The 25,924-nt window shown below is 40.3% G+C and overlaps 1 protein-coding gene and 2 long non-coding RNA genes across 5 annotated transcripts; 2 read left to right on the top strand and 1 right to left on the bottom strand.

Moving 5' to 3' along the window:
• The first annotated feature begins 1,692 nt into the window (after positions 1-1,692).
• Positions 1,693-3,484, top strand: LOC144704630 (uncharacterized). Of its 2 annotated transcripts, XR_013581867.1 has the most exons (3): positions 1,693-2,031; positions 2,135-2,258; positions 2,995-3,484. It is a non-coding gene; the product is annotated as an uncharacterized LOC144704630 (long non-coding RNA). The 2 variants fall into 2 exon arrangements; XR_013581866.1 differs by having other exon boundaries at positions 1,693-2,258.
• An 8,998-nt stretch (positions 3,485-12,482) lies between these two features.
• LOC144704652 (protein RGF1 INDUCIBLE TRANSCRIPTION FACTOR 1-like) lies at positions 12,483-15,683 on the bottom strand. 2 transcript variants are annotated; one of them, XM_078577138.1, is made up of 5 exons: positions 15,338-15,683; positions 15,036-15,257; positions 14,277-14,351; positions 14,015-14,155; positions 12,483-13,025 (listed from the first exon to the last, which is right to left on the bottom strand). In XM_078577138.1, exons 2-5 carry the CDS (start codon positions 15,240-15,242, stop codon positions 12,738-12,740), a joined length of 711 nt encoding a protein of 236 aa, XP_078433264.1. In that variant the 5' UTR covers positions 15,243-15,257; positions 15,338-15,683; the 3' UTR covers positions 12,483-12,737. The 2 variants fall into 2 exon arrangements, with proteins under 2 accessions (XP_078433264.1, XP_078433263.1); XM_078577137.1 differs by lacking the exon at positions 15,338-15,683 and having other exon boundaries at positions 15,036-15,331.
• A 121-nt stretch (positions 15,684-15,804) lies between these two features.
• LOC144704653 (uncharacterized) lies at positions 15,805-16,619 on the top strand. Its single transcript, XR_013581882.1, has 2 exons — positions 15,805-16,188; positions 16,470-16,619. It is a non-coding gene; the product is annotated as an uncharacterized LOC144704653 (long non-coding RNA).
• The last annotated feature ends 9,305 nt before the right edge of the window (positions 16,620-25,924 follow it).

Here is a 25,924-nt window from a genome sequence, read left to right as displayed (position 1 = left end):
AACATGTATTCTAAATATTTCTATTCGATTGATATTCAAGATGGACATCTAATTATCAGGATAGAATATCACTATTTGATCCTACTTATAAGATAAGTATGGTGGATCCCTGTTAGTGTGGTGACATTAATATCCTTAGTGTGGTGACAGATAGTGCTCTTTGGATAAAGAGTTCACTGAATTGATCCCAACAATCCCTGAATGGTATTGTACCAAAACTTCAATAAAGTTGATTTGTGGCATAGTTGTACAGGTGATCCATTGACTTGAAACTTAACCTATCAATCTGGTTAAATTGATCATTAGTTAATTAATCCACATTTTGATATAGTTAATTAATAAGGTTGGCCAATAATTATTACACGACCCCCAAAGTTATTAACTAGAATGATATAGGGGCCTAGAGGGTCACACACATAAGATCATAGGAGCATGGGCGATACATTTTACTTGATGGATTTCTAAGAAAAAGCTTACTAAAATATAAATAAGGGCAGGGGCACCCATTTTAGGCGCCCCGGCCAACAGAGCTGCCTGCCCCTTCTTTCCTCTATTCTCATCAGTTTTCCACTTAACCAAGGAGAGAGTCTTCCTGGTGAGAAGATCTTTAAGATTTTCAAGAAGAGTCAAAGAAGTGGAGATCCAAGAGCAACACAATCGTGTGCATACTTCTAAAGGTTGGGAACATGGACGGCTTCAGAAAAAAATCTCAAAGTGAGCAAGTCAAGGGTGGAACAAGTTCCTCATAAAGTACATGTGACATATTCATTTCAAAGATGAATTCTTAATCGATTAAAGCTTCTGTTGCACTGAACCATGGCACCAGAACTCAACAACTAATGTATGGGATCTCATTCTTAGGAGCTCAAATCCACATGCCATTGGTTGTAAGTGGGTCTATAAGTTAAAACATAAACTTACATGCAAGATTAATACATACAAAGCTTAATTAGGTGCAAAAGGTTTCAGTAAACAAGAAGGGTTTTATATTTCAGATACATTCTGTCCATTAACTAAGCATATCACTGTTTGTTTATTGCTATGACTAGTTGTTTGTAATAATTGGCATATCCTTCACTTACTTGTATTAAAGCCTTCTTGCATGGATATTTAAACAAAAAATATACTAGGAACAACCTCCTGGTTTAAAAGTCAAAATATCCAAAACCATGTCTGCCACCTAAAAATATATTTCTGGATTAAAAGATTCACCTAGACCATATTCACAAGATTAGCATCGAGTATTCGATCTCTTGGATTTAGTGGTTCAAAGACTGGTATGCTATTATTTTTTAAACTCCATCATGTTGACCCCATGTTTATTCTCATTTATGTTGATCATGTGCTAATATTGTGTTCCTGTTTTTGAAATTGAAAGTCTCTTATGTCCTCGACACTCAGAATTCGCCATGAAGGATATTGTGTCTGCACACTAATTCCTTATTATTGAATTTATCAAGCACAAAAATATGTTATTTCTCGACCAAAGTACTTACCCACCTTTTTACATCATTTGAAAATAGAAATTATCAAGCCAATAAGAACACCGTGCACCATATCATTTTCATCAATCACTAATGATTCCTTAGTTGATCCTACAACACAGAAAATTATAGGCTCTTTCCAATATGTAACTCTTACATGTCAACATATAGCCTTAACCATCAACAAGGCATGCTATAAAATGCACTCTCTTACTACCCACGATTGGCAAGCCTTTAAAATCTTCTTCCTTGTCTAGAAAGAAGTATACCATGTGATTTACTTGTTCACAAAGATTTTGATACGATTAACAACTTTTTCAATGACAAGAACTGGGAAGTGATTTGATGGATATATGATCATCGGGTGCCGTACTACTGTACATTGGCAACCAAAAGTCACTAAATAAAGGTACAGAAGAAGAGTACACGGTCTTAACAAAGCTTGCCTCTGAAGTCTCTGAATTTTCTTTGCTCTGAGGAATTTGTATCAAGTTGGAATAACCTCCAGTCTTATGGCGCGGCAATATTGGAGCTACCCATCTCACAGGTAACCTGACTTTCCATGCACGCACAAAACATACTGAGATTTATTTTCATTTCATTTGGGACAAAGCTACGACTAAGTCTCTTCAAATTTGATTTGTCACTAGCAAAGAGCAACTTGCAGATGCACTAGAAAAGCCCCTTCTTAAGAATCAATTTGCAAGGCGCAGGGACAAGTTTAACGATTTTGATCCGTCGTTGCACTTGAGAGGGTCAGCAACTAAGGGTCGAGTAAGCATTCATCTTGACCAATATGATTTATCATAAAGGAGGGTCAGGTTCAACGGTAGATATGTAACACATAGACTGTCATGATTCAATTTAAACATAGCAATTATAGATTGCTATAACAACTATAAATAAATCAAGGAATATTTCTGTAAAACATCTATTTTAAATTTTACTGTAAATTTGAACGCATTACATCATATAATCACTGGGAATCAAAAGACAACTTCCATGCTCTCTTTCTCTCTCGTCATCCTTCTTACTGTTTTGCTTTTTTACAGCATTCCCTATTTTCCTATAACATCCAACAAAGTCTCCTCAATTCATGTAATATGTGCTATGAAATATTTTAGTTCTCAGAACCAAAATTCAACATTAACACTGCCCTTCTACTTCTCTACAAACAATTCTTCCCCAACTTCTGCACCAATATAGCTCTTCAGATATGCGTTCTGATTCATACAGCATTTATGATTTCAATAATTGGCCCCCTGTTTGAACACCAACTTCCCATATTTCTTTGCAAATCTGTGAGCCCAGGCCAGGCTACTCTACATTTTTACTTCACCCTAGGATATAATATCGTTTACTGAATTGATAGAACATGACACGGCACAACTCCTCCCAAAACAATGAACAGCCAGGCCGAGAGAGACCCCAGATCAATCCACCCAGTCTGCCTCCATCTTTCCCCCATCTCAGCATGTGACTTCATGTGATATCTATCAAGGGTTTTCAGTGTGCAGGCCAGGCCTTGAGATATCTATCAAGGCCTTCGTGTGGGCCCTCGCCAGTCAGCTATCATGTGAGCAGTCAAAGCATGTGGCCGGCTTTGCCTGCAGCATGAATAGGGAACGGGCGTCAGACCACATGCCCACGCCGCTGCCGCTGTCCTTATCATCACAAAGTCATCTTCCTCAAAACAAGATCGTTCACTACGTCCACCGACGAGCCGGGTAGAAGAAGAACATAAAGAACAAGGAATAAGATGCGGTTACGACGATAATCTTCGAAGTTCTATCCGGATAGGTTGAATGAAGCGCTAAAAGTTACCAAAACAAGACAAGTTTCTCTCACAGCAGGTGCTCGTCATGTGGGGTTGATGAGGTCAAGCTGCAAAAGAGTGCGTTGAAACAGGAAGGGTGGAATATTTTAAAGGGTTTCGTTTTTCCATTCAACATTAAATTTATTTGGTTGTGTAGTTAGATTAATTAACACCAATTCTACCGCGTTTCCAGCATCCAATTGAACACTTCCGTTTAATTAGAACTGCTCTTTTACGTGTTCTTATCTAATGAATTTCCAAGAGATCGTAACTGAACGGATAAATACGTGATTGCGTGGAGAAGAGATGGGAAGAAGGCGGATAAGAACAAAAATCATGTCCCCATGTTGGCACAAAAAGGACAGCAAGGCTGGGTCCCTCTGCAAGATCCGAATCTATCTGCCTAAAGTTTGATCAGACTAATCGCAACCGCTTTACTAAGCTGACCCCATCTGCGGCATTGTTTTATAACAGTTGAAATTCTCAAAACCCACTTGCTATTTCTCATTTCTCCAAAGACTCTCCAGATTGAGAAATTCAGTGGATGCAAATAGCGGAGAAAACAAGAAAAAATTAAAAATATTTCATTTCTTCCTGACTTCTCTTTTTGGAAAATTGGGTGGAAAGAAATAATGGTAATAAAATTAAGAACCTGTCAATTCACCAAGACTTCTTTTAAGAAATTGGAAGCAAGTAAATAACCGAAAAGAAATGAATAAGAACACGTAAGAAAAATTATCACTCCTCCAAAGACGTTCCATTTTGGGAAATGGGTTACCAAGTAAATAGCCGAGAAAAAAATGAATAAGAAAATTTATAATTTTATAATTTCTCGAAATTGTATGAAGTAAATAGCCGATAAAATATGAGAAAGACAATTAAAAATTCTCATTATAGCGAAGACACTCAATTTCGGGAAATTGGAAAGAAGTAAATCGCGGAGGAAAAATGAAACCGATAAAAAATTCTTTCCAAGACACTCTATTTTAGAAAATTGGAGAGAAGTAAAAATCCAAGAAAAAATGAAAAAGAAAATCAAAATCTGTCATTTCTCCAAAATTTACTTCATTGGACATAAGTAAATGGCCGAGAAAAACGGAGGAGAAAAAAAGCCATCCTCGTCTTAGTGGCTGTGAAACTCACTGGCTGAGAAGTAAAAACTCACCGGCCTTTCAGAACCTAAGTTGGGGTTTGGGGGGCGTCGCCGAATCGAAGGGGGTTGCCATGCACATTTTACGAAGGCTACAAGCCACCGTCAAACCTGTCGCGTCTATGATGAGATTCTTGCAATCCCTAAAACCACGCAGAGAAATTTAATGCAAGGATTCGATCGCTTCGTATTCAACGGAGCACCCCAAAAAAGTCAGGCGCAGGCAGAATATAACCTCGCTTCGTTCCGTCTTGTCAAATTTCATCGATTTAATGGCGGTGGCGATCTGTAGCAGGTGAACGCATAACCACTCGAGTACATGTTTATCTAATGACCTGCTGCTAAGACTACAATTCTTTTGTCCTGGATTATCGTTTATAACTCAAAGAAGAACACAATTCACTTGTTTCTTGCATGAATAGAAGAATGAAGTCAAAGTTCACGAATTGGATCTTTCGCGTAAGAGTTCAGAATTCAATATACTGGATTTAAACCCAGAGTATCAACTTGAGTAGCACGTCTATCCCTCTCGCTCTACTTAAAAATACAGATCTCCTTCAAAATTGTCCGTGATGCACGTTTATAATTTTGTTTCTCACATTAATACGGCGTATGAACTTGTAATTAGATACATTTGAATAATTGCAACAGTAATAAAATAGTTGTAGGAAGTGGGAACTCTTTGATTCGTCGAGAACAATCATTTAATGGTAATTGTTACATAAGCAGATCAATATCTGTGGTAACAGTTCCTGCAGAAGTGGCACATAGTCTCTCTGCTTCTATCTCCCCCTATCTCCATCAGCATATCAACGTCGGAAGAATGAGAATCTACTTTGAGTGTCATTCACGTCGTAACAAATAAAGTGGTAAGCTTCGCCTAAACCAGAAAATGACTCTCGAGACCAGGGCTGTCTCAACAGATTGCAAGCACATACCTAAAACTTGTAGCCTAAAATTAGTTGGATGATTGAGAGAGCTATAGGAGAGATGCAGATTAATATATAGTGAGAGAAGTAGAGGAAGAGAAGAGGGACGCGGGAGTTGTATTTTCACACAATAGGTTATGAGATAGACTGGATGTGAAACCTATGATGGGGAGGATGATTCTTTATTACCTCTGAACAACTAGTTCCAATTATAACCCTTAGTGACTGTAGAATCAATTTATATCGGTTCAAAGCAGTAAGACGGGCATGTTGGAAAGTTATGTCCTTACTTTTTTAGTGTTCTTGCCTTGATAAATGGAGTGACAAGTATATATACACTGATTTCCATCATTTGGAAAAAAATTGTAGTTTCTTTAACTATTCAGGGACAAGAAAACCGCAGCGGTACGTATGATGAAGAACAAATTTGTTTAATAACACATTAGAGAAACACGCGATACAATGAAAACATCGTGCATTTTAAACTGAAACTTTCATCCGGTCCCAAAAGCAAATCTCTAATAGAAGTAACTCTTTAGTCGTTTTCTTGCTGCTCAAATTTGTTATCACTAGTTTTTCTCGTCAGAGCCACTTTTAGATCACCGTACAATAATCTCAGTTGAGTTCCACGGAAACGTTTACCCAAATTTGCTTTTTATCTGAGAAAATGGGCATCATTTGCAGGCTTTTGCGTTGATTTGAACAATGAGCTGGGTTGTTTTTGGTTTCTAGGTCAATCCAACACGGCAAAAGAATCATTTAAGAGAGCCGGATTTGCGCCGACTCGTCTTCCCCACTGGTTCCTTAGCACATGGCCGTATAGTCTGTAAGACTGTCAGAGAAAGCAGCAACAGAAACCTTTTTTCTAATGCTCTTGTAGGAATGGTCATATAACTCTTCATTGAAGTATATGAACTATATATCCTTGGGAATCTCCCTCCCTCTTTAAAATGCCGTCGAGAAATCGAATCGTTTCCCCTCAAAATGTACAATTTTCATAGAACACTTGTAAAGGCCACTACAATTTCACCGCTCAACGCAGGAAACCGTACAGGGACTCTAGAGACGAGAGAGATAAAAGCGAGAGAAACATACGCGCGTGCGAGAGAGAGCAACGAGAGAAAGAGGGAAACGAGACAGAGATAAGCAAATATAAAGAAACGAGAAACGTCAGAGAGCGATTGGAGTTTGTTTATCACATTTAGAGCGACGAAATAAAAAGAGCGAGAGCGAGATATGAGAGAGTTTAGCAAATATGGAATGATGAGAAAGGCGAGCGAGATGTGTGAGAGTTTACCAACTAGAGACGATTAATGAGAGATAGACGAGAACCGAGTGTAAGAGAAAGGAGAGAGCTTGGCAACTAGAGACAGACGATAAACGAGAGAGAGAGAGAGAGTTAAGAAAATAGTGAGAGACGATAAAACAGAGATAGAGATTAGTAGCTAAAGAGAGAGAGAAATGAGAGCGCTATAGAAGAGCGATGGGCAACAGGCGAGAGAGAAATGAGAGAGGAGGCAGAGATGACAGAGATCGGCAACAAGAGAAAGACGATAGAGATGAGATATGGGCAACAAGATAGAAATGAGAGCGACAGATCAGAGATACGATAAACGAGGGAGAGACACAAGAGAGAAAGAGAGAGAGAGAAGAGATGACCAGAAACGAGAAAGAGAATGAGCAACTAGAGGGAGATGAGAAACGACAGAAAGATAGAGATGCGTGAGAGAGGAAAAACGAGAGAGAGAGAGATAGAAAGAGAGAGAGAGAAGAGATGACCAGAAACGAGAAAGAGATTGAGCAACTAGAGGGAGATGAGAAACGACAGAAAGATAGAGATGCGTGAGAGAGGAAAAACGAGAGAGAGAGAGAGAGAGAGAGAGAGATAGAAAGAGAGAGAGAGAAGAGATGACCAGAAACGAGAAAGAGAATGAGCAACTAGAGGGAGATGAGAAACGCCAGAAAGATAGAGATGTGAGAGAGGAAAAACGAGAGAGAGAGAGAGAGAGAGAGAGAGAGAGAGAGAGGGAGAGAGAACAAAAGAGACGAGAGCAATGAAAGACAGAAACGAAAGGGAAGAGAGAGAAACGAAAGACATGAAGTGGGGGAAGCCAGAGAATGGGCCGGAACGAAAAAGATCATCCCTGAAACGAAAGAGAAAAATTGGAAGATGTCATACAATTTAATCTCCGCGACCGGACTCGCTTTCTCGCCATTCAATTTTCAGGGGTCATTGGTGTCATCAGACTTAATGGACGCCGAAAGCTAACTACAGAACTCTTAATGTTATCTTCAAAGCGATCTCCTCAATACTATTTCCCATCTCTCTCTATAAATGGAGCAAATATTACAGTGACTATTCCTCTTCCTCCTCCCCAAGCTCGTCGGAAATCATGCTCTCTCTCTCTCTCTCTCTCTCTCTCTCTCTCTCTCTATCTATCTATTCTTGCCCGTCCTTGCATTTTATTCCTTCTTCGTCTCCATGTTTTCTGATACTGGCCAAACTGATTAACACCCCTCTCTGATCTATTATATAATGTCTCTATAACGCCCTCGTTTTTTCGTCTCTCATTCTCATCCCTCTACTTATCTCAAATTCTCTCTATCTAGACCCACTTTATATCTCTATTTTCTGATAACTTCCCTCGATGTTATTTCTATCTCTCTCTCTCTCTCTCTCTCTCTCTCTCTCTATATGGAGCCCAGGGAGAACAAACAGACCATGAACTCCATAACAGTGTCAGAAGGGAGAGGCACAGTGCTGCAGACCTTCCATTCCACCGTACCCTCCATCGTAGTGTGCGGTCGTCATCGGCCTGGGGCCGCTGTCCCGGCGCACGTCCAGGAGCGCGCGGCCCCTGGGACCGGCGGCCCCCCGGCGACACCGTCTCGCGTCCTGCCCTGTGGACGGGACGCGGTGACGCGGCCCTTTATAATATAGAAGCCCAAGAAGGGAGTTTCCGACGACTCTGCAGAACTCGCGGCCCCCCTTCAGACCACAGTCCACAGGCTACCGTCCAGAGTCCAGACTGGGTTCCCCCCTGCAGACAGCGGAGTGTACTACCCATCTCTTAGTTCATGAAGTAAAAATCAAGTTTCATTATCTTCTTCTTCTTCTTCTTCTTATTCTTCTTCTTCTTCCTCTTCTTCTTCCCTCTTACTCTTCTTTTTCCCTCTTCCTCTTCTTCTTCCCTCTCCCTCTTCCTCTTCTTCTTCCCTCTCCCTCTTCCTCTTTCGTGTTTGAACTTTGAATGTGGTCTTTTCTGGAATTTAGGTAGTGGAAGAGGAAGAATAAGAAGAGGAGAAGAGAAATTTAGAAGAGGAAGAGGGGGAAGAATAAGAAAAGGGATGAGAAGAAGAGGAAGAGGAAGAAGAGGAGGGGAAGAGAATTATCTATTTTCTCAAGTAAAAATTCAAAAAAATTATAAATGAATGAGAAATTGAGAACTCTGGGCCCCAGAGTCTGGGGTGCCGTCGACTGACCAGGGAATCGGCCCCGGGGCCAGAACGGCGTCCCGTCCAACGTCCCCCCTTCACCGCCGGAGCAGGGGTCGTGTCACCCGGGGCCGTGAGCCCCTGGGCCTGGGACCGCGTCCCGTCACGCGTCCCAGCCCTCCGCGGGGCCGGGGCCGCGTCACGGCCGCACACTGCTCCATCGATAGCAGCCAATGTGGTAAGGTCGAGTCGATGCTACGTGGCAAGCGCTCAGTCACCCACAGGGGGCTTGCCCTAGTTTATGCCACATGGCAGTACCCATCTGCTGCAAAGAAGGGCCACTGTGACCAAATCTTTCTCGTCAAACGTACCACGGGGCCCTTACCAAACGTCATATCTGCATGTATTACTACTCCATGAGGCAAGACCAATTATAACTCTCTCTCTATTCTCCCCCCCCCCCATTTATCTTAAGTCTCAAGTGGCCGCCTCCATCCTTCATAAAATCATACCCACCACCCTGCTTTTAATGCTAATCTCTCTCTCTTCCTATCTATTGATACTAGTCTACTGATTCCTCTACATCTCTGTCTTTCTTTGTCTAGATCAGTGGCCTTCTAGGCTTTAATCTGTGTACGTGGAGAAGAGGAATCTCGGATAAACATTATGCACAGAAATTTCTCATCGGCTCAACTGTTTGAAATTTTACAGTATATGATACAAACGAAATACTTAGGATTTATCCCGCTATTTATTTAGAGATTAATATACGTAGCCATGAAGCTGTTCTCGGGAACGAAGAGAGATCGAGAGATGACATAAATAAAGATAATTAAAAAATGAAGAAGCTGCGAAGTGACTTTTGTGATTGCAAAAAGAAAACGAGGGACACGAAATTGGGATTATAAAAGAAGAGATAAATGACAAATGTCTAAGTACTTTATTAATACGTTGCTCTTACTCATCTACCCTTCGGTCTTTCTCCAACTACGAGTGTATCCCTTCCCACTTTATCTTCAACCTGGTTTAGCCATATTCTCCCGGTTATTAACTTACAATTTTTGAAAGATATTATAACTTATTTTCTCAGTTCTTCATTCGCAATATCTTCGTATCCTCAAGTACTAGGCTTGATGAGTTTTCCAGAAACGCGCAAAGGTATTGGAAATACTTAACAAAGAATTAAAGGGAAGGCATAGTGAACATGATCATCACAGAAGATTTTGATTTTTTCTCATCACCATCTCTCTACCTCGTGTGTTTTCTTTTCATTGGGTTGGACGAAAAGACGAATTTATATTTATTTAGTACTTATGACGAAATTGCATATCTGATTGAACAGAGGTATGGATCAATCAAGTCATTCATAAATTGCGTGTCGTGAAATCATCATAGAAGAGGACACAAAAACTAATGGAAGAAAAGAGAGCATGAAATCACTAGCTTTTTAAGATTAGTGTTAGGCACAAGAATTTTGAAATTTAAATCAGATAACTTCGGAACATTTGGCAACATTTGGCAGGAACACGCGTACTTTAACGAAGCAACCATTTATCAATGAAAATATTGGTAACAACTCTCGCCAGGTCAGTTTTGAATATGTGGCAATAATTTGCAAGAACACGCGTACTTTTACAAGCCTAGAATAAAGCCCAATCAACAGGAAGTTAGAAAGAAGAGAAATTACGCTGAAAATAAGTTTGAGATTAGTATAAACCCATTGATTTACTGTAACAGGGGAAAAAGGAAAAAAATTTGCAGAAAAAATACACGCAAGTCGTGCTCCAAAATTTCGTATCAATTTCATCGATGCGACCCACAACGTTACCTCCGAGAAATACAAACATTACAAAAGCGTCGATGTTTTCAACGATGATAATATTGATTGGAATGCACCCATCAATAAGATGTAAAATTAGCTGCCACTAAAGACATCCTCCAGAGTGGGGAAGAAAGAGTTAAATAAAGTGAACAAGTGAGAAGAGAAAGCCTCCTTACAAGAACCCCGAAGAGCTAAAGAGAGACGAAAATTGATGACATCAAATGCTAACCGGGTCAGGGAAGTATGCCAGATAAAGAACATAGAAGATTGGGAAAGAAAATAAGAGAGAGAAAGCCACCTCTGAAGAAATCTACGGCTACGCGTAAAATTCTAACCAAAAAAAACGGCGTTCGACTAGTAAAAACTCACCATGGAAGTAACAAGGGTCCCTTACAAATATTTAGAGCGATGGATACATCACATCAGAAAGAAAAATTAGCTCCTGGCCAAGCCTGCCTACGAAGCGCATGCCTTGTGGACTCTCCAGAGAGAAAAACAAAAGTAGAGAAAGAAGATCGAGAAACGAAGAGCGCTAGACGCTAGTGTGAAATATCATACCAAAGTTGCAAATATTTATTGCTATGGATCTATCACATCATAACCGAATTAGCTACTGGACAACGCCCGCCTTGAAAACTCGTTAGAGTGAGAAACAAAAGGAGAGAGAAATGAAGTGATTAAAGTGTAAAATATATTATAAAACATCCGATGAAAAATTGGCTCCTGGCCAACGTCTGCCTGGACTATTAAGCGCTTGCCTTGAAGACTCTTAAAGGAGAGAGACAAGAGCGAGACAAAAGTGCAACTGTATAATATCTTATAAAATGTCACAAATATTTAAAGGGTTGTATCCATCACATCAATTACAATATTGGCTTCTGGCCAACGCCTGCTGGAGTCTGGACTATTAAGCGTGCCTTTAAGAATTCTTTGGAGAGAGAAAGACGAGTAATAAACAAGTTGCCCAAGACATCTGATAGAATGTTACAAGTATATATAAATATGTATCCATCACATCAGATACAAAATTGGTTCTGGCCAAGTGGCCAGGGTCTGCCTTGACTATTAAGAACATGCTTTGAAGACTGTCTAGTCTTTAGGGAGATAAACAAAAGGAGAGAGAAATAAGAGTGACAAACAAAGTGTACAAGTGTGTAATATCTTATAAAATGTCACAAATATTTTATTTTAAGTATCCATCACATCAAATACAAGCTGGCTCCTGTCCAAGGTCTGTCTGGAGTCCTGGACTATATATAGGATTTGCCTTGAAGAATCTCTTGGGAGAGCAAAAAAAATGATAAAAAAAGAAGGCCAATAAACAAAGTGTGCAAGTGTGTAATATCTAATAAAATGTCACAAATATTTAAATGTATGTATCCATCACATCGGATTCAAAATTGGCCCCTAACCAACGTCTGACTGAATTTTATTAAGATTTATCCTTGAAGATTCTCTGGTGAGAGAAACGAAAGGAGAGAAAGAGAAGATCAATAAATCAAGTGTGCAAGTGCAAAGAAATTTCTAGAATGTAACTAATACACATATATTTATATCTAAAAAAAAAGATGTATCGTTCACATCAAGTACAAAATCGGCTCCCAGCCGACACCTGCCTTGACTACAATGGATGCCTTGAAGACTCTTTAGAGAGAGATCAGAGGACAAAATTAAGAGCGACAAAAAAAAGTGCGAAAGAGCGACAAAATTAATATGGCGTTTGGTTTTATACAATCATATAAATATTTAGATTTATGCGTCCTTCGCATGTACTACGAAATTGGCTCCACTACCACGGTTTGCCTTCAAACTCTCAGCAGTGAGAATTAAAAGGAGAGAAAGAATGGCGAGAAACAAAGCATGCAAGCGCGAAGATATAAAATCTTATACAAGTTACAATATGTCTGCATCCATCACATCAGATACAAAATTGGCGACCACAGGAGGCCTGCCTAATCAGTAATGGATATGCCAAAGTCCAGATCCTAAACAAATAAGGAACTGATAGCGCGAGAGAAACAAGCGATAAGGCCAACGTAAAACCCTAAGCGAGGTGGACGAAGAGCGTCTTCGACGATTATTGATCAGAATATCGGCAAGTTTAGGATAATGGAGATCGATGAGGAGCGCTCTTCTTTCTTCTGCTAGCGAAGGAGACGACGATCTTAGGGAAGGAGATGCTGCTCGAGACATTGCCGAGATGGAAGGAGTCGCCGTAGCTGCCGCCGAAGCTGCCTTTGCCTGAATCGCTTGAACCGCCGGAGCTGCCGCCGGCGACGATGGGCCCTTCCAGCGTTGAGACTGGGGTTATCTGGCCGTCTTCTTCTTCACCGAGATCGCCTTCTTGGGCTGCGTCCATCTCATTCCCTTGGGCCAATCCATGCTCAACCTGATCATTGGCTTACACAAAAGCTCTAAGAATATTGAAGAAGATAAACATGAAGAAATCAAGCAGAGTATCAAATATTTCCTACTGGGAAATGAGATTGTACGTCATGGAAGGACTAATAAAGGTTTAGTGGAGCATGGAAGACAAAGAGAAGACCGAACAAGACTTGCACAAAAGAGCAGAAGGTTAGGAGGAACACTTAAGAGAAAAGTGGAGCATACGTCCAGAAGGTAACACTCAACAGAAAAAGAGGAGCAGAAGAAAACATTAAAAGAAAGTGAGTGAGAGGAAGAAGACTTCATAGAATAGACTTAAACAGAGGAAAAGAGGAGCAGACTTTATAGAAACACGAGTAGAAAGGCAAGATAATACGAGAAAAACCACTTGAACAGAAGAGAGGAGCAGAAGACTAGAAACAACACTTAGCAGAAAAGAGGCACAGACGACTAGGAAACACGAGTATATAGGCAGACAGATGAAGAAAACTTAACAGAATAAGAGGAGCACAAGACAAAGGAAATACGAGTGGACAGGCTAAGAGAAGGAACACTCACTTAACAGACAAGAGGAGCAGAAAATTTGGAAACACGGGCAGAAAAGCACAGTGAGCGGAAGCACAGTTGACAAAAAAGAGCTGAGGACTGATAAAACGAGTAGATATGCAGTAAGAGGAATCGCATGTAACATAAAAGAGGAGAAGAGTAGGAATTGCGAGTAGACAAGACTGGCTGTAAGAGGAAGAACGCTTAACATAAGAGAAGATTTACGATTCGATCAAACAAACGATGGGCCTCAGAAGAGGACCACGAAGAAAACCAAGAATTCTTTGTCGCCCATAGGAAATGGGTAATTAAGAAGAGGACCCAAGGAAAAATAGGATACTAATTGAAAATTACTTTTTCTCCAGACTCCTGAGCTTAAGAGAATTCAAGGAAGATACGTTCTACATCCCGGAAAAAAGAAGCCAGGATAATGACGAGGAAGAGAACCTTGCACGAAAGGGAACAAAAATGAAATGGCTCTTGGAGGATCCGATCACAAGTCCAGCAAAAGTTGCCAGATCCCTTGAACGGCCTCGACTGTGGCCGCTGCTTCAAGAACACCACCTTCGCGCTGTTTATTGTGTATGGCTGCGCGACAATTTCACTGATTAGGAGAAACATCAACCGAAAATTGACCGATAACGATGCTTTTTTTAAAGGAAAAATCAATAACGATGATTATGGTTATGATGATGGCGGTGGTGGCGACCTGGACGTAAGAGCAGTCGATGAGCTTTTCCAGGTCATCCAGCCGCACCACGTCATGGTAGACATACCGCCTCACCTGCAAGAAATCACCTAATTTTAACGACACAAAATTTAACGAAAAGAATTAAAATTTAACGACACAATAGACTATCTAGAGCTCTCTATTTTTTTTTTAATTTTTACTACCCCCAAATGGAAGTCAGTCAACTCAAGTCACGAGAAAGAACTAAAGCGTTGTAGATTCTCTTCTCAGTACCGGGGGAAGAACGATAAGCTGAAAGGAACTGAGATTCTTTAAGGTTTGGAGGAGAAAAGTAAAAAGCAGCCCGGTAAATTTTCTTTTTACTGCGAAGAAAGAAGTGCCCTTCGGGAAAAGGAATTTACAAATTTATAACTAAAAACAGGATTAAACTTGGGGAACAAAACAGAATCAAAAATTGAAGAAATCAGGTTCAAGAGAAGAAATCTGGAGCTTTTCTGCGTTCTTCTTGGGTATGACCGTGAAGCGAGAAATCAGGTGTTTTCTGACTGGGGGAGGAAATTGTTACAGAGATAAAAACAAGGAAATGTTAAAATCATGATGGAGAAAGACGAGACGAGAGATTTCTTCCAAATGAAGGAGAACCAGAGAAGCAAACCAACATCAGAAGAGCTAAATAGATAGGTTATTATGAATTCCACCATGTTTAATTCATCTGTCTCTCGAAATAAAAAGATTTTGGGGAAATTCAGATGATAAATTTACGGGGTTAATAGGTACCTGAAGAAGAGGGTGTGTTATGTGGGCGGAGGAGGAAGCGCAGTGAGGGCAGATGCTGCAGCAACAACCAAGACAGAAGATGTTCTTCTCGTTCTTCTTTCGGTGTTCATGGCTGAAGCAGCTGGAAAAGAAAGCTTCCTCCTTTAGAAGGCCTCCCAGCCATGGCGGCAGTTTCCAAGCCGCTGTAGAAGAAGAGTGCTTCACCATTCCAGAACTGACAACCTGCGTAATTCCACCCACCAATTACGACATGCGATGAACTTCGCCTGTTTCTCAATTGTAAGCAGACGGAGATACCCAACTGGAGAAACCCTAAGAAGAAGCCTTCTTTATTTATAGAAGTAGGCGGTGTAGAGCTGCGCGTGTAGAAGCAGAGAGAGAGTGTGTCAGAGAGAAGGGTCTGCTAGAGAGAGGCCGCGAGAAGAGCTGTTAGAGAGGGCGAGAAGGGTCTGCTAAATATATATAGAGAGAGAACTTGTGAGAAGGGTCTGAAAAATATATGTAGAGAGAGAAATTGTGAGACGGATTTGCTAGACGTAGAGATAGAGATACTGCGAGAGGGGTGTGGTAGGAGCCTAGGACAGAGAGCAATTGTGAGGTCTGCTAGATGGAGAGTAAGATGGAGAGAGAGAAAAAGGTCTGTTAGAGAGAGAGAGAGAGAGAGACTGTAAGAAGGTCTGCTACACTGGAGGTCTTACTTTCCATCTTATAAAAGAAATTAAATTTCCTTGTTTCGTTCCCACGACCTCGAGGCCAGAACCCACGTCCTGACTGGAAGAGAGATTTTTTCAAGGACACAGAGAGAGCCAATTTAATTTAATGATGGGAAGCTCGCCCCTGTCTCAATTGTCTCTTAAGTTACGCCCGCAATTATTGTGGGCAGGGATTTCCTTGTTTGGGAGCTATCATCGGGCGAAGCGCTCTAGAGAGAGAGAGAGAGAGAGAGAGAGGGAGAGAATTTGCATAATAACATGAGAGCCATGGCTGGATGAGGGCAAGCTTCCAAGGTCCAACCTTCTCTCTTTCGTTTAGCTCAAATCTTCTCCTATAATGACTCGCAGTCTCGTAGTAGCAGGGCGAGAGAAACTAGTGGTAGCTACCTTCTTCTTCTTCCACAAAAGCCATTACTCTATCTCCTTCACGCAGTTGCAGGGTGAGCAAAGAATCAAGGGATTGCAGTATTCTTCTTCTTCATAGCGCGCTACTTTTCATCTTAATAACAGTTTGACGTCTCTTCCGCTTTAAGATGTAGTTTCGAATTCTCTGATATAACATGTGGTTGGGGGGTGAGAAGAGTCCGGGAAAACGATCTTCTACATCAGCCCGAGTCACTTTATTTCTTTCTTATTAATTTCTAGACGTTGTCGCTTCTTTGCTCGTTATCGTCATATCGGAGTCAGTTTCGCTTATTCTTCTTTCCATGATAACACGCAGTTGCAGGTGAGAGAAGAGTGGGGACTGCAATCCTCTTCTTCCGCACAACATTGTTTCGTTTTCATTTTCTTACACATGAAGACCGTCACACCCTAACCCGCATGAATGAGGGGGAATGACGAGAAGAGAGCACAAATCTTTGAAACAAAATCTCTAGGATTCTATTTCTGCCTCTAAATTAGAGAAAAACAATTAGTTTAGTTTCCTCCAGATGGCAATGATGTTGGATGTTTACCTTGTTGTCAAGCCCTGTGTAGAAGTATTGTCATCTTTCCTATGTAGCAGATCACACATAATGGTTTTATGTGTTAGGGGCATTATGGTTAATGTGCCTTATAAAAGAAGAACATATTAATGCTCCTATCATCACGTCTTTGAGTTGGTGACCTGGTCTTCCAAGTCGCCATAATAGGAGTCACAATTATCCTAGGTGTTAGGTGACCTTATTCCACTATCATGGCACATACAAGAATGCTCCTAAATTCATCAAGTGGTATCAAAGCAAGTGCTACTTCCACTAACCATTGTACAACCTCTTGTAGCTTGATTGCGTTGAAAACCCATGAAGTAACCATCGAAGGAAACCTTATAGAGCTCAATACTCATGTTTCCATTTTAGTAAATAAACAAGTCAAGTTCGTATATATGGGAATTTGGAGGCAATGACTCTATATCTAATAATAGGCCTTTTGAATTTCAGAAGATCAGATGACAATAGAAAGTTTGATGGAGAATGCAGAGTGTTACTTGGAAAGTAGATACCAATAGCTATCCAATGAGTTCAAAAAAATGCAAATCAGATCAAGGGCGAAGCATGTATCATAGACAGAAGTTATAGAAAGAGAATAAGATTCAAGGAGGATAAAAAATAAGAACTATTGAAAATCCTGAAGATGAAATGGTCTTATACCAAATCAACCAACGAGATGGTGAGGGATATTGTTCCAACCTTTGTCCATCTTGAAATTTATCAAGATTGATGTTGACAACGCTTTAAGACTTGACGCCATGTTTTCCCTCATTCTTACGCTTCTAGGGTTTAGATAGACACTATATAAAGTGCTTTAACTTAGAATAGTGTCAAGAAGGCCCTAAGATTACAAATTCACTCAGGTAGAACATTTGCAGGCCTGATTGGCACAATCTTTCTTCCAACAAAGAGACAAGGATACAAGTTTACGGGTGTGTGTGGCAACTCCAAGCCACCCTATCCCCCCTTTATATAGTGGGATGGGCAGGATTTGGCCACATTGCTCTCTATTTTTGGGAGGAGAAATGAGAAAGAGGATGAAAGATCTGTCCAAAGGAATATCCACAGTCTGATATTCACCTGATGATTAGGATTATGTCTCTTTGTTACAACCACTGTCTCTGTGTTACATATCCCCTTAAGTGGTATAGTGGACTCAACACCATTAATCAGATGCTTCTACTTTTACCCCTCATCCGATTCCTAAGATTGTGCCACGTCACCTTGATCCAGCTCTGCTTGTGAGCCACTAGTGCGTTGTCGCTATGGCCATCGCATGTCGCTGTCATGGCTGTTGTCTGCCATTGCCATCACAGCAAAGTGCTGCACACCACCATCATTGTTGTTATGTGTTGCTCACTGCTGCTACTATTGTTGTTTGTCATAGTCTGCCACCACAACTATCAAGGCTGCTTATCTTGTTCCGCCATTGCCCTCACTCGCCTAAATCCCACACTATTGCGGCCACGTGCCACTCTCCAACACTATCAAACTCCATGGTTGTCATTGCATGTTGTGCTGTGATGCCGTTGCAGTCACCTGCTTTTAGATGTCGTTGTCACGACTACATGCAGCTGCACGTCACACTCCACTACTGTCGCGACTGCATGTGGCTGCATGTCCCCGCTCTAGTGCCATCATGGGTGCCTTGTAAGTGACACCATTCCACAAACACATGCTGCCACTTTCGTGTTGTTGTTGCCACCTTTGTTGCTTGTGAGGACAGATATATGCCCATGCATGTCTCTTAGATGTTAAAAAGAATGCATGTTCCATCATTTCTTACTTGTTTCATGGGTTCCCTCCCACATGTTCATCAAAATGCTTGAAAGAAATTTCTCCTTCCTCCTTTTGCTTCCTCATTTTCCTCATTTGAATCCTGCTGCATTAGAACTCGATAACATAATTGACTCAAGGTGTTCGACCTTGGAAAGGCCAAATACCTCAATCTAAATTTACTGATAAAAATAGTAAAGTAGCATTCACGGATAATGGAGTAGCATATACGACTAAAATGTGAATATCATGACAACGTGCATGAACATGATGCAATTTATGCACTATATAATGTGGTTTACTAAGTAATTACACATGTTGGATGCATGTTATCGGTCATCGGCTCTTTCTGCGGATGGCATCCTTCTTTGAGGTTTTCCTCAAACAGCAACAAGGTTTCTGCTTGAGGGGACCCATTGAGGCTATTGCTCGAGAGAGGCCCACTAAGGAAACGTTCTACAGCATGTCCCCATTGGGACTAATGCCAGATTGAACCCAACATGTCATAATAAGGTTGTGTTAGCGGGAGTAATCTAAGGGAATCTGTCTCTGAGGAGTCAGTAGAAGATGCATTATAACCTTATAACGGTACACACTTTATTGGTAGATACCCTCTTGAAAGAACACGCACAAACTTTCCAATTACTATTCTAATAATGGATAATACTCCATTATTAAGCTTGTTAGTACCAAAATAACCTCAAGCACAACCATTAGATGAGCCTCAAGTAGATGCAAATCTTAAGAGGGTCAAGAGTTTTATCTTAAGAAGGTCAACTAACAAAGAACGTAATCAAATTCATCAAATTATGTTGTATACTTATCAACTGAAAATATGGGTCATGGAAAAAATGGTAGTGTACATTTTCACAACCCATGAACTTTATAAACTCTGGTCTTTTGGATTCAAGTGATGAAGGAAGAGATTGAATTGATGGAGTGCAATCAAATTTGGGAAATTGTGGACTAATCGTTAGGGAAGAAACCAATTAGTTGGAAATGTGTATATAAGGCTAAGTTTAAGCCTATTGGAACTTTCAAGTGATACAATAACATACATTTTTGTGAAAGATTTACACAGAGGGAAGATATTCACTACTATGAGACCTTTTATTTTGTCTCATCAAAATACTCATTCCAAATACTATTGGCCTTAATATCTCAATTCAGATGTGAAAATGGTTTTCATAAACGGTGAGTTGAAGGAGGAAGTTTACATGGAGTAACTTTTGAGTTTTGAGTTCAATGTGAAGGAAAATATGGTCTGAAATCTAAAATCTACATATGGACTAAATTAAGGTTCCAGAAAATGGTACTTCAATTTTCATAAAGTCATCACCACTTTTGGTTTTAACAAAAGTATTGTTTATCAGCGTAAAGACCTCATTGAAAGTGGGAGTAGCAAGACTTTTATGGTCCTCTATGTTGATGACATATTTCTTGCTACTTCAAGTTTTAGTTTGTTAGTAGAAACCAAATATTTTATATCTAACCATTTTGATATGGACACTTGCGAAGCCCAAATTGTTATTAGAATTGAAGTAGACCAGGATTCCGAGGAACTCTGGGGCTATCACCCAAGTCTTATATATCAAAAGTGTTTTGGAAGTTTTTGATGGAAAACCGTTCTCCATCCAAGGCCCTAATTATAAAGGGTGAGAAACTACGAGAAATAGAAGGGCTAGATTTGATAATTGTTGGGTCTCTGAAATATGTACACAACCTGACCTTGATTTGGTGACTGGTTATCTTGGAAGATATCAAATTGATCCTGCACTCGTGAATTTGCGAGCTGCCAAGAAGGTTCAAGGTTATTTGTAAGGAACGAAGGATCTAATGTTTATATACAAATGAACAAATCATCTCAAGTCATGGAATTCTGAAACTCAAACTTTGTTGGATCATTGAATATGAGAAGAACTATACATGGTTATATTTTCTGTACTTTCTTAGGGAGCTGTCTCATGGTTTGGTAACAAGACAACTGTGATATATACAATACAAGTTGAGTATGTGAATTGTTTTCGCACATCTTTACAAGCCGAGTAGTTGTCAAACTTTATGTCAAATTTAGTCATTTACTCCATAAAGAAACCCATATGGATATATTTTGCCAATGAAGCAGCCATAAGGTTCTCTAATTACAACTATAGCTGAGGTAAAATTTGCAGTTATAGAGGATTAGTGATGGGTTAGTGTCTATTGAAACATAGCGATTGTTTCAATGCTAGCCGACCCGTTTGCTAAACTTCCACCTGGTACCTATTGTGGACATGTCTAAAGTATGGGTCTGACTAGTTTCACTTCACTTGTGTAGTGAGATTTCTAACTCAAGATGCTGATGCATTCATGCGACATCGCTTTCTATTATGTTTGTTTCTAAATGAATCTTGATTTCTTTTTAAAAATATAGGAGGTGAAATTAAAATCGCTGTCTTGCATATAGGGATTCAATGTCTTATTTACTAATTTGGAGCATAGTTGGGAATTACGCCTTGAAGGTGTATTATATTTATGACTGATATTTAATAGATATATTATGATCATATGAGATGTGCAGTGGGGATCCCTGTATTTTAATTTTAACATCTACCACAGCGGGAAGTTCAATCAGGTATTTAATGTCTTATGTCCAATTAGGTATAATATCGATATGAAATAACTCATGCCATCATTTGTTGCATAGTTGGGACTTATGCCATGAAGGTGTATTACATCTATGGTTGGTTGTAAGGCTGCAAAGTATGTGACATTCCTGCACACAGGTGTGCGTGCTAATTGAGGGACATGTCCTTGTGCTGGAGTCACGATTTAGAGATTGAGTCCTTTATTGTGACGCCACAACACGCACTATGGGTGGTGATGCCGGACCTTGATATTTTAGGCCATCACCCTTATGGGAGGCTCGGGCGTGCTGGATGCGTGGGTTATAGAGAACCCGCGTGGGTGCCAAGCGCCGCTCATGTGCGCGGGACACGCAAGCTGGGTAGTAGTGCTACTATGTTGCGTGTAGAGTCGCGAGAGTAAGCCGCACAACTACGTGTGTGCGTCATGCGCATCACGTGTGCGGGGCGCGGAAGACCCTACGCCAGGAGACTAAGGTAGTGGCACACAGAGAACGCCAAGATGGCGTGGGCGCTTGGCGCCCCGCGGTCGTGTTGGGTGCGTCGCGCCCAACTTGAGTCGTCAAGCACGATGGCATCCAGGCGGGCCAGGCGCGATAGGCATCAGCGCGAGTGCTGGTGGCGCATGGAGCGTCAAGGCTGGGATGGACAATAGATGGTTGAGCGCCATGCCCATGGGCGCGCGGCGCACGCATGTATCGGTAGGGCCTATGAGCACTTGCGCGGGCGACGGGCCTCGAGGCGCAAGAGTGACCCTACCCTGGTGCGTGGTGCCTCGTCTCGTTACTTCGGTATCATCCCTCATCTTTCCCCAAGTAATGTCGATGACTACAATGTAATATCTTTACGATATTAATGCAATGATCCTATTCCCCAACGGGGCTTCATCCCCACCCTCTCCTCTAACCCCTTCAATGAGTACTTAAGCTATTGCAAAGGCTTCTGCTGCGACAGATCGAGGCTGCTCAGTGTTTTGCTCCAAGCACCGAGGCCGATACGCGCCAGATTTGAGCATTGATTCCTAGCTCATAATTTGACCGCGTGACAATGGTATTTACAAGAGATATTATGATCATATGATATGTGCATAGATGATTGGTGGATTGTGATTATAAAACCACTATAGTAGCACATTCAATCAGTTTGTGAGAGCTAATTGGATGTTGACCATATTGACTAGCCTTGTGTAAGGGTATTAATAATTTCCATGGTATACAATTGTATATTAGGGCTAATGTGTTAAGGGGGTATTATGGTGCATCCCATATAAAATTAGGACTCCCAACATCTAGTTTTTGAGCTGTTGTGCTGGTCTTTCAGGTCCTGAAGACGTAAACGGAGCCACATGCTTGACACAACCATTCTATTACCATCAAATCAACCTAGGAGCTAGGTGACCTTATTATGTTATCATGACACCTAAAGGTATGTTCCTAGATACAATTGATTCCCCCACATTTCTAACACTTAATGTTCCTATCCAACAATATCCCATTCAAGCTTGACACTTAGCTCTAACATTGCAAAGTCCTAGCTTGCTTTGAATGTTTATGAACTTTAATCTTCCCACTTACTTGGCAAATTGGTACACTAGTTGTTCTTAAGAGCTAACATACTCCATGTTGATCTTCTTCCCCTCAAGACATGACCAGATAAAGCCTAGTAATAACTTTTTATCCAATCAACCTTAACATAATAACAGCAACAATTAGGGTTGGACAACCCAGTTTCAGAATTAGAAAATACCTAAAACTTACCTAGAGTTGTGAAAGGTTCATGTTTTGTCCCGTCCAATCCTGATCCTGTCTGATTTACTCATGTATGTCAAAGTAGAAAAAGTGCAATTAAAAAATGACATAGGCAACTCCTATAATAAATAAAATATCATAAAGTAAACTATAAAACCATTCTAGAAAAAAAATCTCAAATAGAAGTTGTTTATTAAATCTCATTGGTTCAATTAGATCATCATTTTGCATCCAACATAGCATTGCTTAGCCATTACCTTGGTGCTACAACCTAAAAGATGCATATACAAAAAAAATGATTATCGGTAACAACTCATAAAAATATTGAAGTATTTCAGATATTATGAATTTGAGAAAATATAACATATATAATTTCTAATGAGGACCTAAAATCACTTTCCTAAACTAGTAAATGATTTAGTTGATAAAAATAAAGATAAATTAAGAAATGCAAACTAACTTTGAGTGATCATGTCATCTCCATATCATGATGATTATGTATTTGTAAGTGAAATCCTTATGGTACATAAGAGTATCTCATAACTAATTCTTCCATCACAACATCAATTTTCTTTTAAGAAAACAGCTCTCAAGTGTTCCATGAGCTCGTGTTAAAGATACACCTATATTTGGACATTATTGTTATAAAAAACATCCAAAACCATTACATGAGTCGACAAAATATAACACATGAAAAGTTTGGTTTCTTTTGATGAGATATTCTTCATTTCATTTTCTAGAACATCTGGTGCCTGTTGGTTTATTGATAAACTCAAATAAGGGTAGTCATTTCCATGCATTATTCATCTTAAATCTCCTAAAAGTAAGTACAACATTGCCAAAAATGCTTATTTTGCATAGTAATGAGATCATGCCTTTTCACTTTCCCAAAGATTAAAAAGCTTACATTTTGTACTTAATTAATGTTTCCATCAATGCTTTCACATGCATTTCACCAGTTACACAGTTTGGGATTTACTTATAAGAGGATTTGAGGGATATTTCTAACCCCCACTTGACTCATTGAGTCAAGTGGGATATGAATCTAACGAATTCCCTAGTGTGTTGACTCTTCAGGTCAAGGTTGACTTTTGATGGTCATAAAATTACAAAATTTTATGGGAAAGACAAGACAGAAGTCTTGAGGCTTGGGACAAAATTTCAAGTCAAAAGGAGCAATCAAGAAAAAGATGCATGCTAACCAGCGGAGTTGACTCAATCGATAGGCTTGGTATAAAGGAGCTTGAAGGAGACCTTCTAGAACGTCCTTGGAGGCTTCCAGGTTGATCAAGGCACATGAGGGTGACTCCAGCTGGCAGATCCTGGTTAGAGGAGAGCCCAGGGTTGAGATCCAGCCCAGGATCCATGAGGTGGAATGCATCCACCCATCCATTCCAGCCCAAATCCAAGGGCTAGAGATGACTTGTAACTAACTCTAACCAACTTGTTCTTTTCCCTCCAAATTAGACCTGGAGGGAAAGAATCTGGTTGGTTGGGGTCTGATCACCTGGATTGATGCCTCAAGAACTCAATCCTGGACGTTCATCCATAATCCAACCACCAAGAATGGCTGAAACTAACACATGTACCCCTATAAAAGGGACCCCCTCACCCTCATTGTGGGCACCCAAGAATTGAGCATTGCTTTGTTCACTTTCCTTCTTTCTTGAGCTTGTTCCTGGGTCCATCTTCATTCAGAAGGTGCAAGGAGTCTTCTAGAAGCGTCCTGGATCTTGAAGCTAGTTGGTAGGGAGCTGGAGCAACAACCTTGGGCCCTTTGGGGTGTGACAAAAAGGTTACATGCTTCTTCTCGCCCTATCTCCTTTTAGAATTCTCTTAAGCTTCTTGGATATAATTAAGCAGATAGCCAACGTCTCAATCTTTCCAACGCCTACTCACACGTGTCAAACCGATATCTGGAACTCCAGATATCGTTGTTTTGGTCCACCGCACGTGAGAGGACCTCCAGCATGCGACCAGCGGCGGGCGCGAAGCCCAGCGCACAAACAGCGGCGGAAGCGCCCAAGCTTGTGCGCTATCTCTCTCTTCCTCTCCTTTTCTCACTCAATTAAATTCAGAATTTTTTATCTCTCTCTAGAGACGATAAACAATTCTGAAAAAATTCTCAAAAATCATTCTCAATCTAAACTTTCTACGAAATTTTTTTCACACTTGGTAAAATTCATATCATCCTTATTAATTTAACATTAACCTTCCTAATCACTAAAAACATTACAAAAAAGGTTTATATGAATCTTGAACTTGCAATACTAATTGAAATTCATCCTAACTAGCTACCTAGCTCCCTGAGGGATCGACCCTTACTAAAATACTACTAGTAAGGAAATAAAATTGTTGATTGGTACTTAACTATCCTTACAAACGACTTAAGATCAAATTTTACCCCTTAGTTTGGACCAATCAAATGGCGCCGTTGCCAGGGAGCAACGTGTAGCTTGTTGGATTGAGTTTTAATTGGTTTTACTTTCTATCTTGTTAAGGGTGTCTTTACCCTTAACAGGTGTGATCTCATCTTTGCTCTTTGAGTTGATGGTGTTAACCAGGTCCCAAAAGAAGACTTTCATTACACAAGATCAGGAAGAGAACAATCTACACGAAGATCTTACAAAAAGATACAGCAACATGATGGAAGGAAATCGTCAAGATCAGCATAGGTGCCAACTACCTTGCAATCCTCAAAGAAAGACTCTGTTAGAGCAAGTAAATCCAAAGACTGTAATGAAATCTACATCTATTTCTTTAGATCTTCCAGAAGGAGTTAGATTTAAAGTCGACAATACCTTACTTAATTCTCTTCCTAAATTCTTTGGAAAGTACCATGAAAATCCATATTATTTTTTAGAAAATTATACCATGATTTGCTCATCTCAATGCATGCCTGGAATTTCAACAGATTATGTTAAGATGTTTTACTTGCATCATGTTTTAGAGGACAAGGCTAAGGATTGGTATATGAAATTGGGAGTAGCTTTGTCTAGCTGGGAAGAAATTGAAAATAAATTTTTACTTAATTTTTTTCCTCATTCTAGAACTAAG

This window comes from Wolffia australiana, chromosome 6 (assembly GCF_029677425.1).
Source record: "Wolffia australiana isolate 7733 chromosome 6, ASM2967742v1".
Taxonomy (NCBI): Eukaryota; Viridiplantae; Streptophyta; class Magnoliopsida; order Alismatales; family Araceae; genus Wolffia; species Wolffia australiana.
Note: the sequence above shows the minus strand (reverse complement) of the source record. Positions and strands in the feature narration are given on the sequence as shown.

Excerpts from the sequence above, each read along its gene's own strand:
- LOC144704652 (XM_078577138.1), bottom strand. The coding sequence starts at position 15,242 with ATGGTGAAGCACTCTTCTTCTACAGCGGCTTGGAAACTGCCGCCATGG. Across the intron at positions 14,156-14,276 it reads TCGACTGCTCTTACGTCCAG|CCATACACAATAAACAGCGC; the intron begins GTCGCCACCACC and ends ATTGTCGCGCAG. Across the intron at positions 13,026-14,014 it reads TTTGTTCCCTTTCGTGCAAG|GTTGAGCATGGATTGGCCCA; the intron begins GTTCTCTTCCTC and ends GCCAATGATCAG.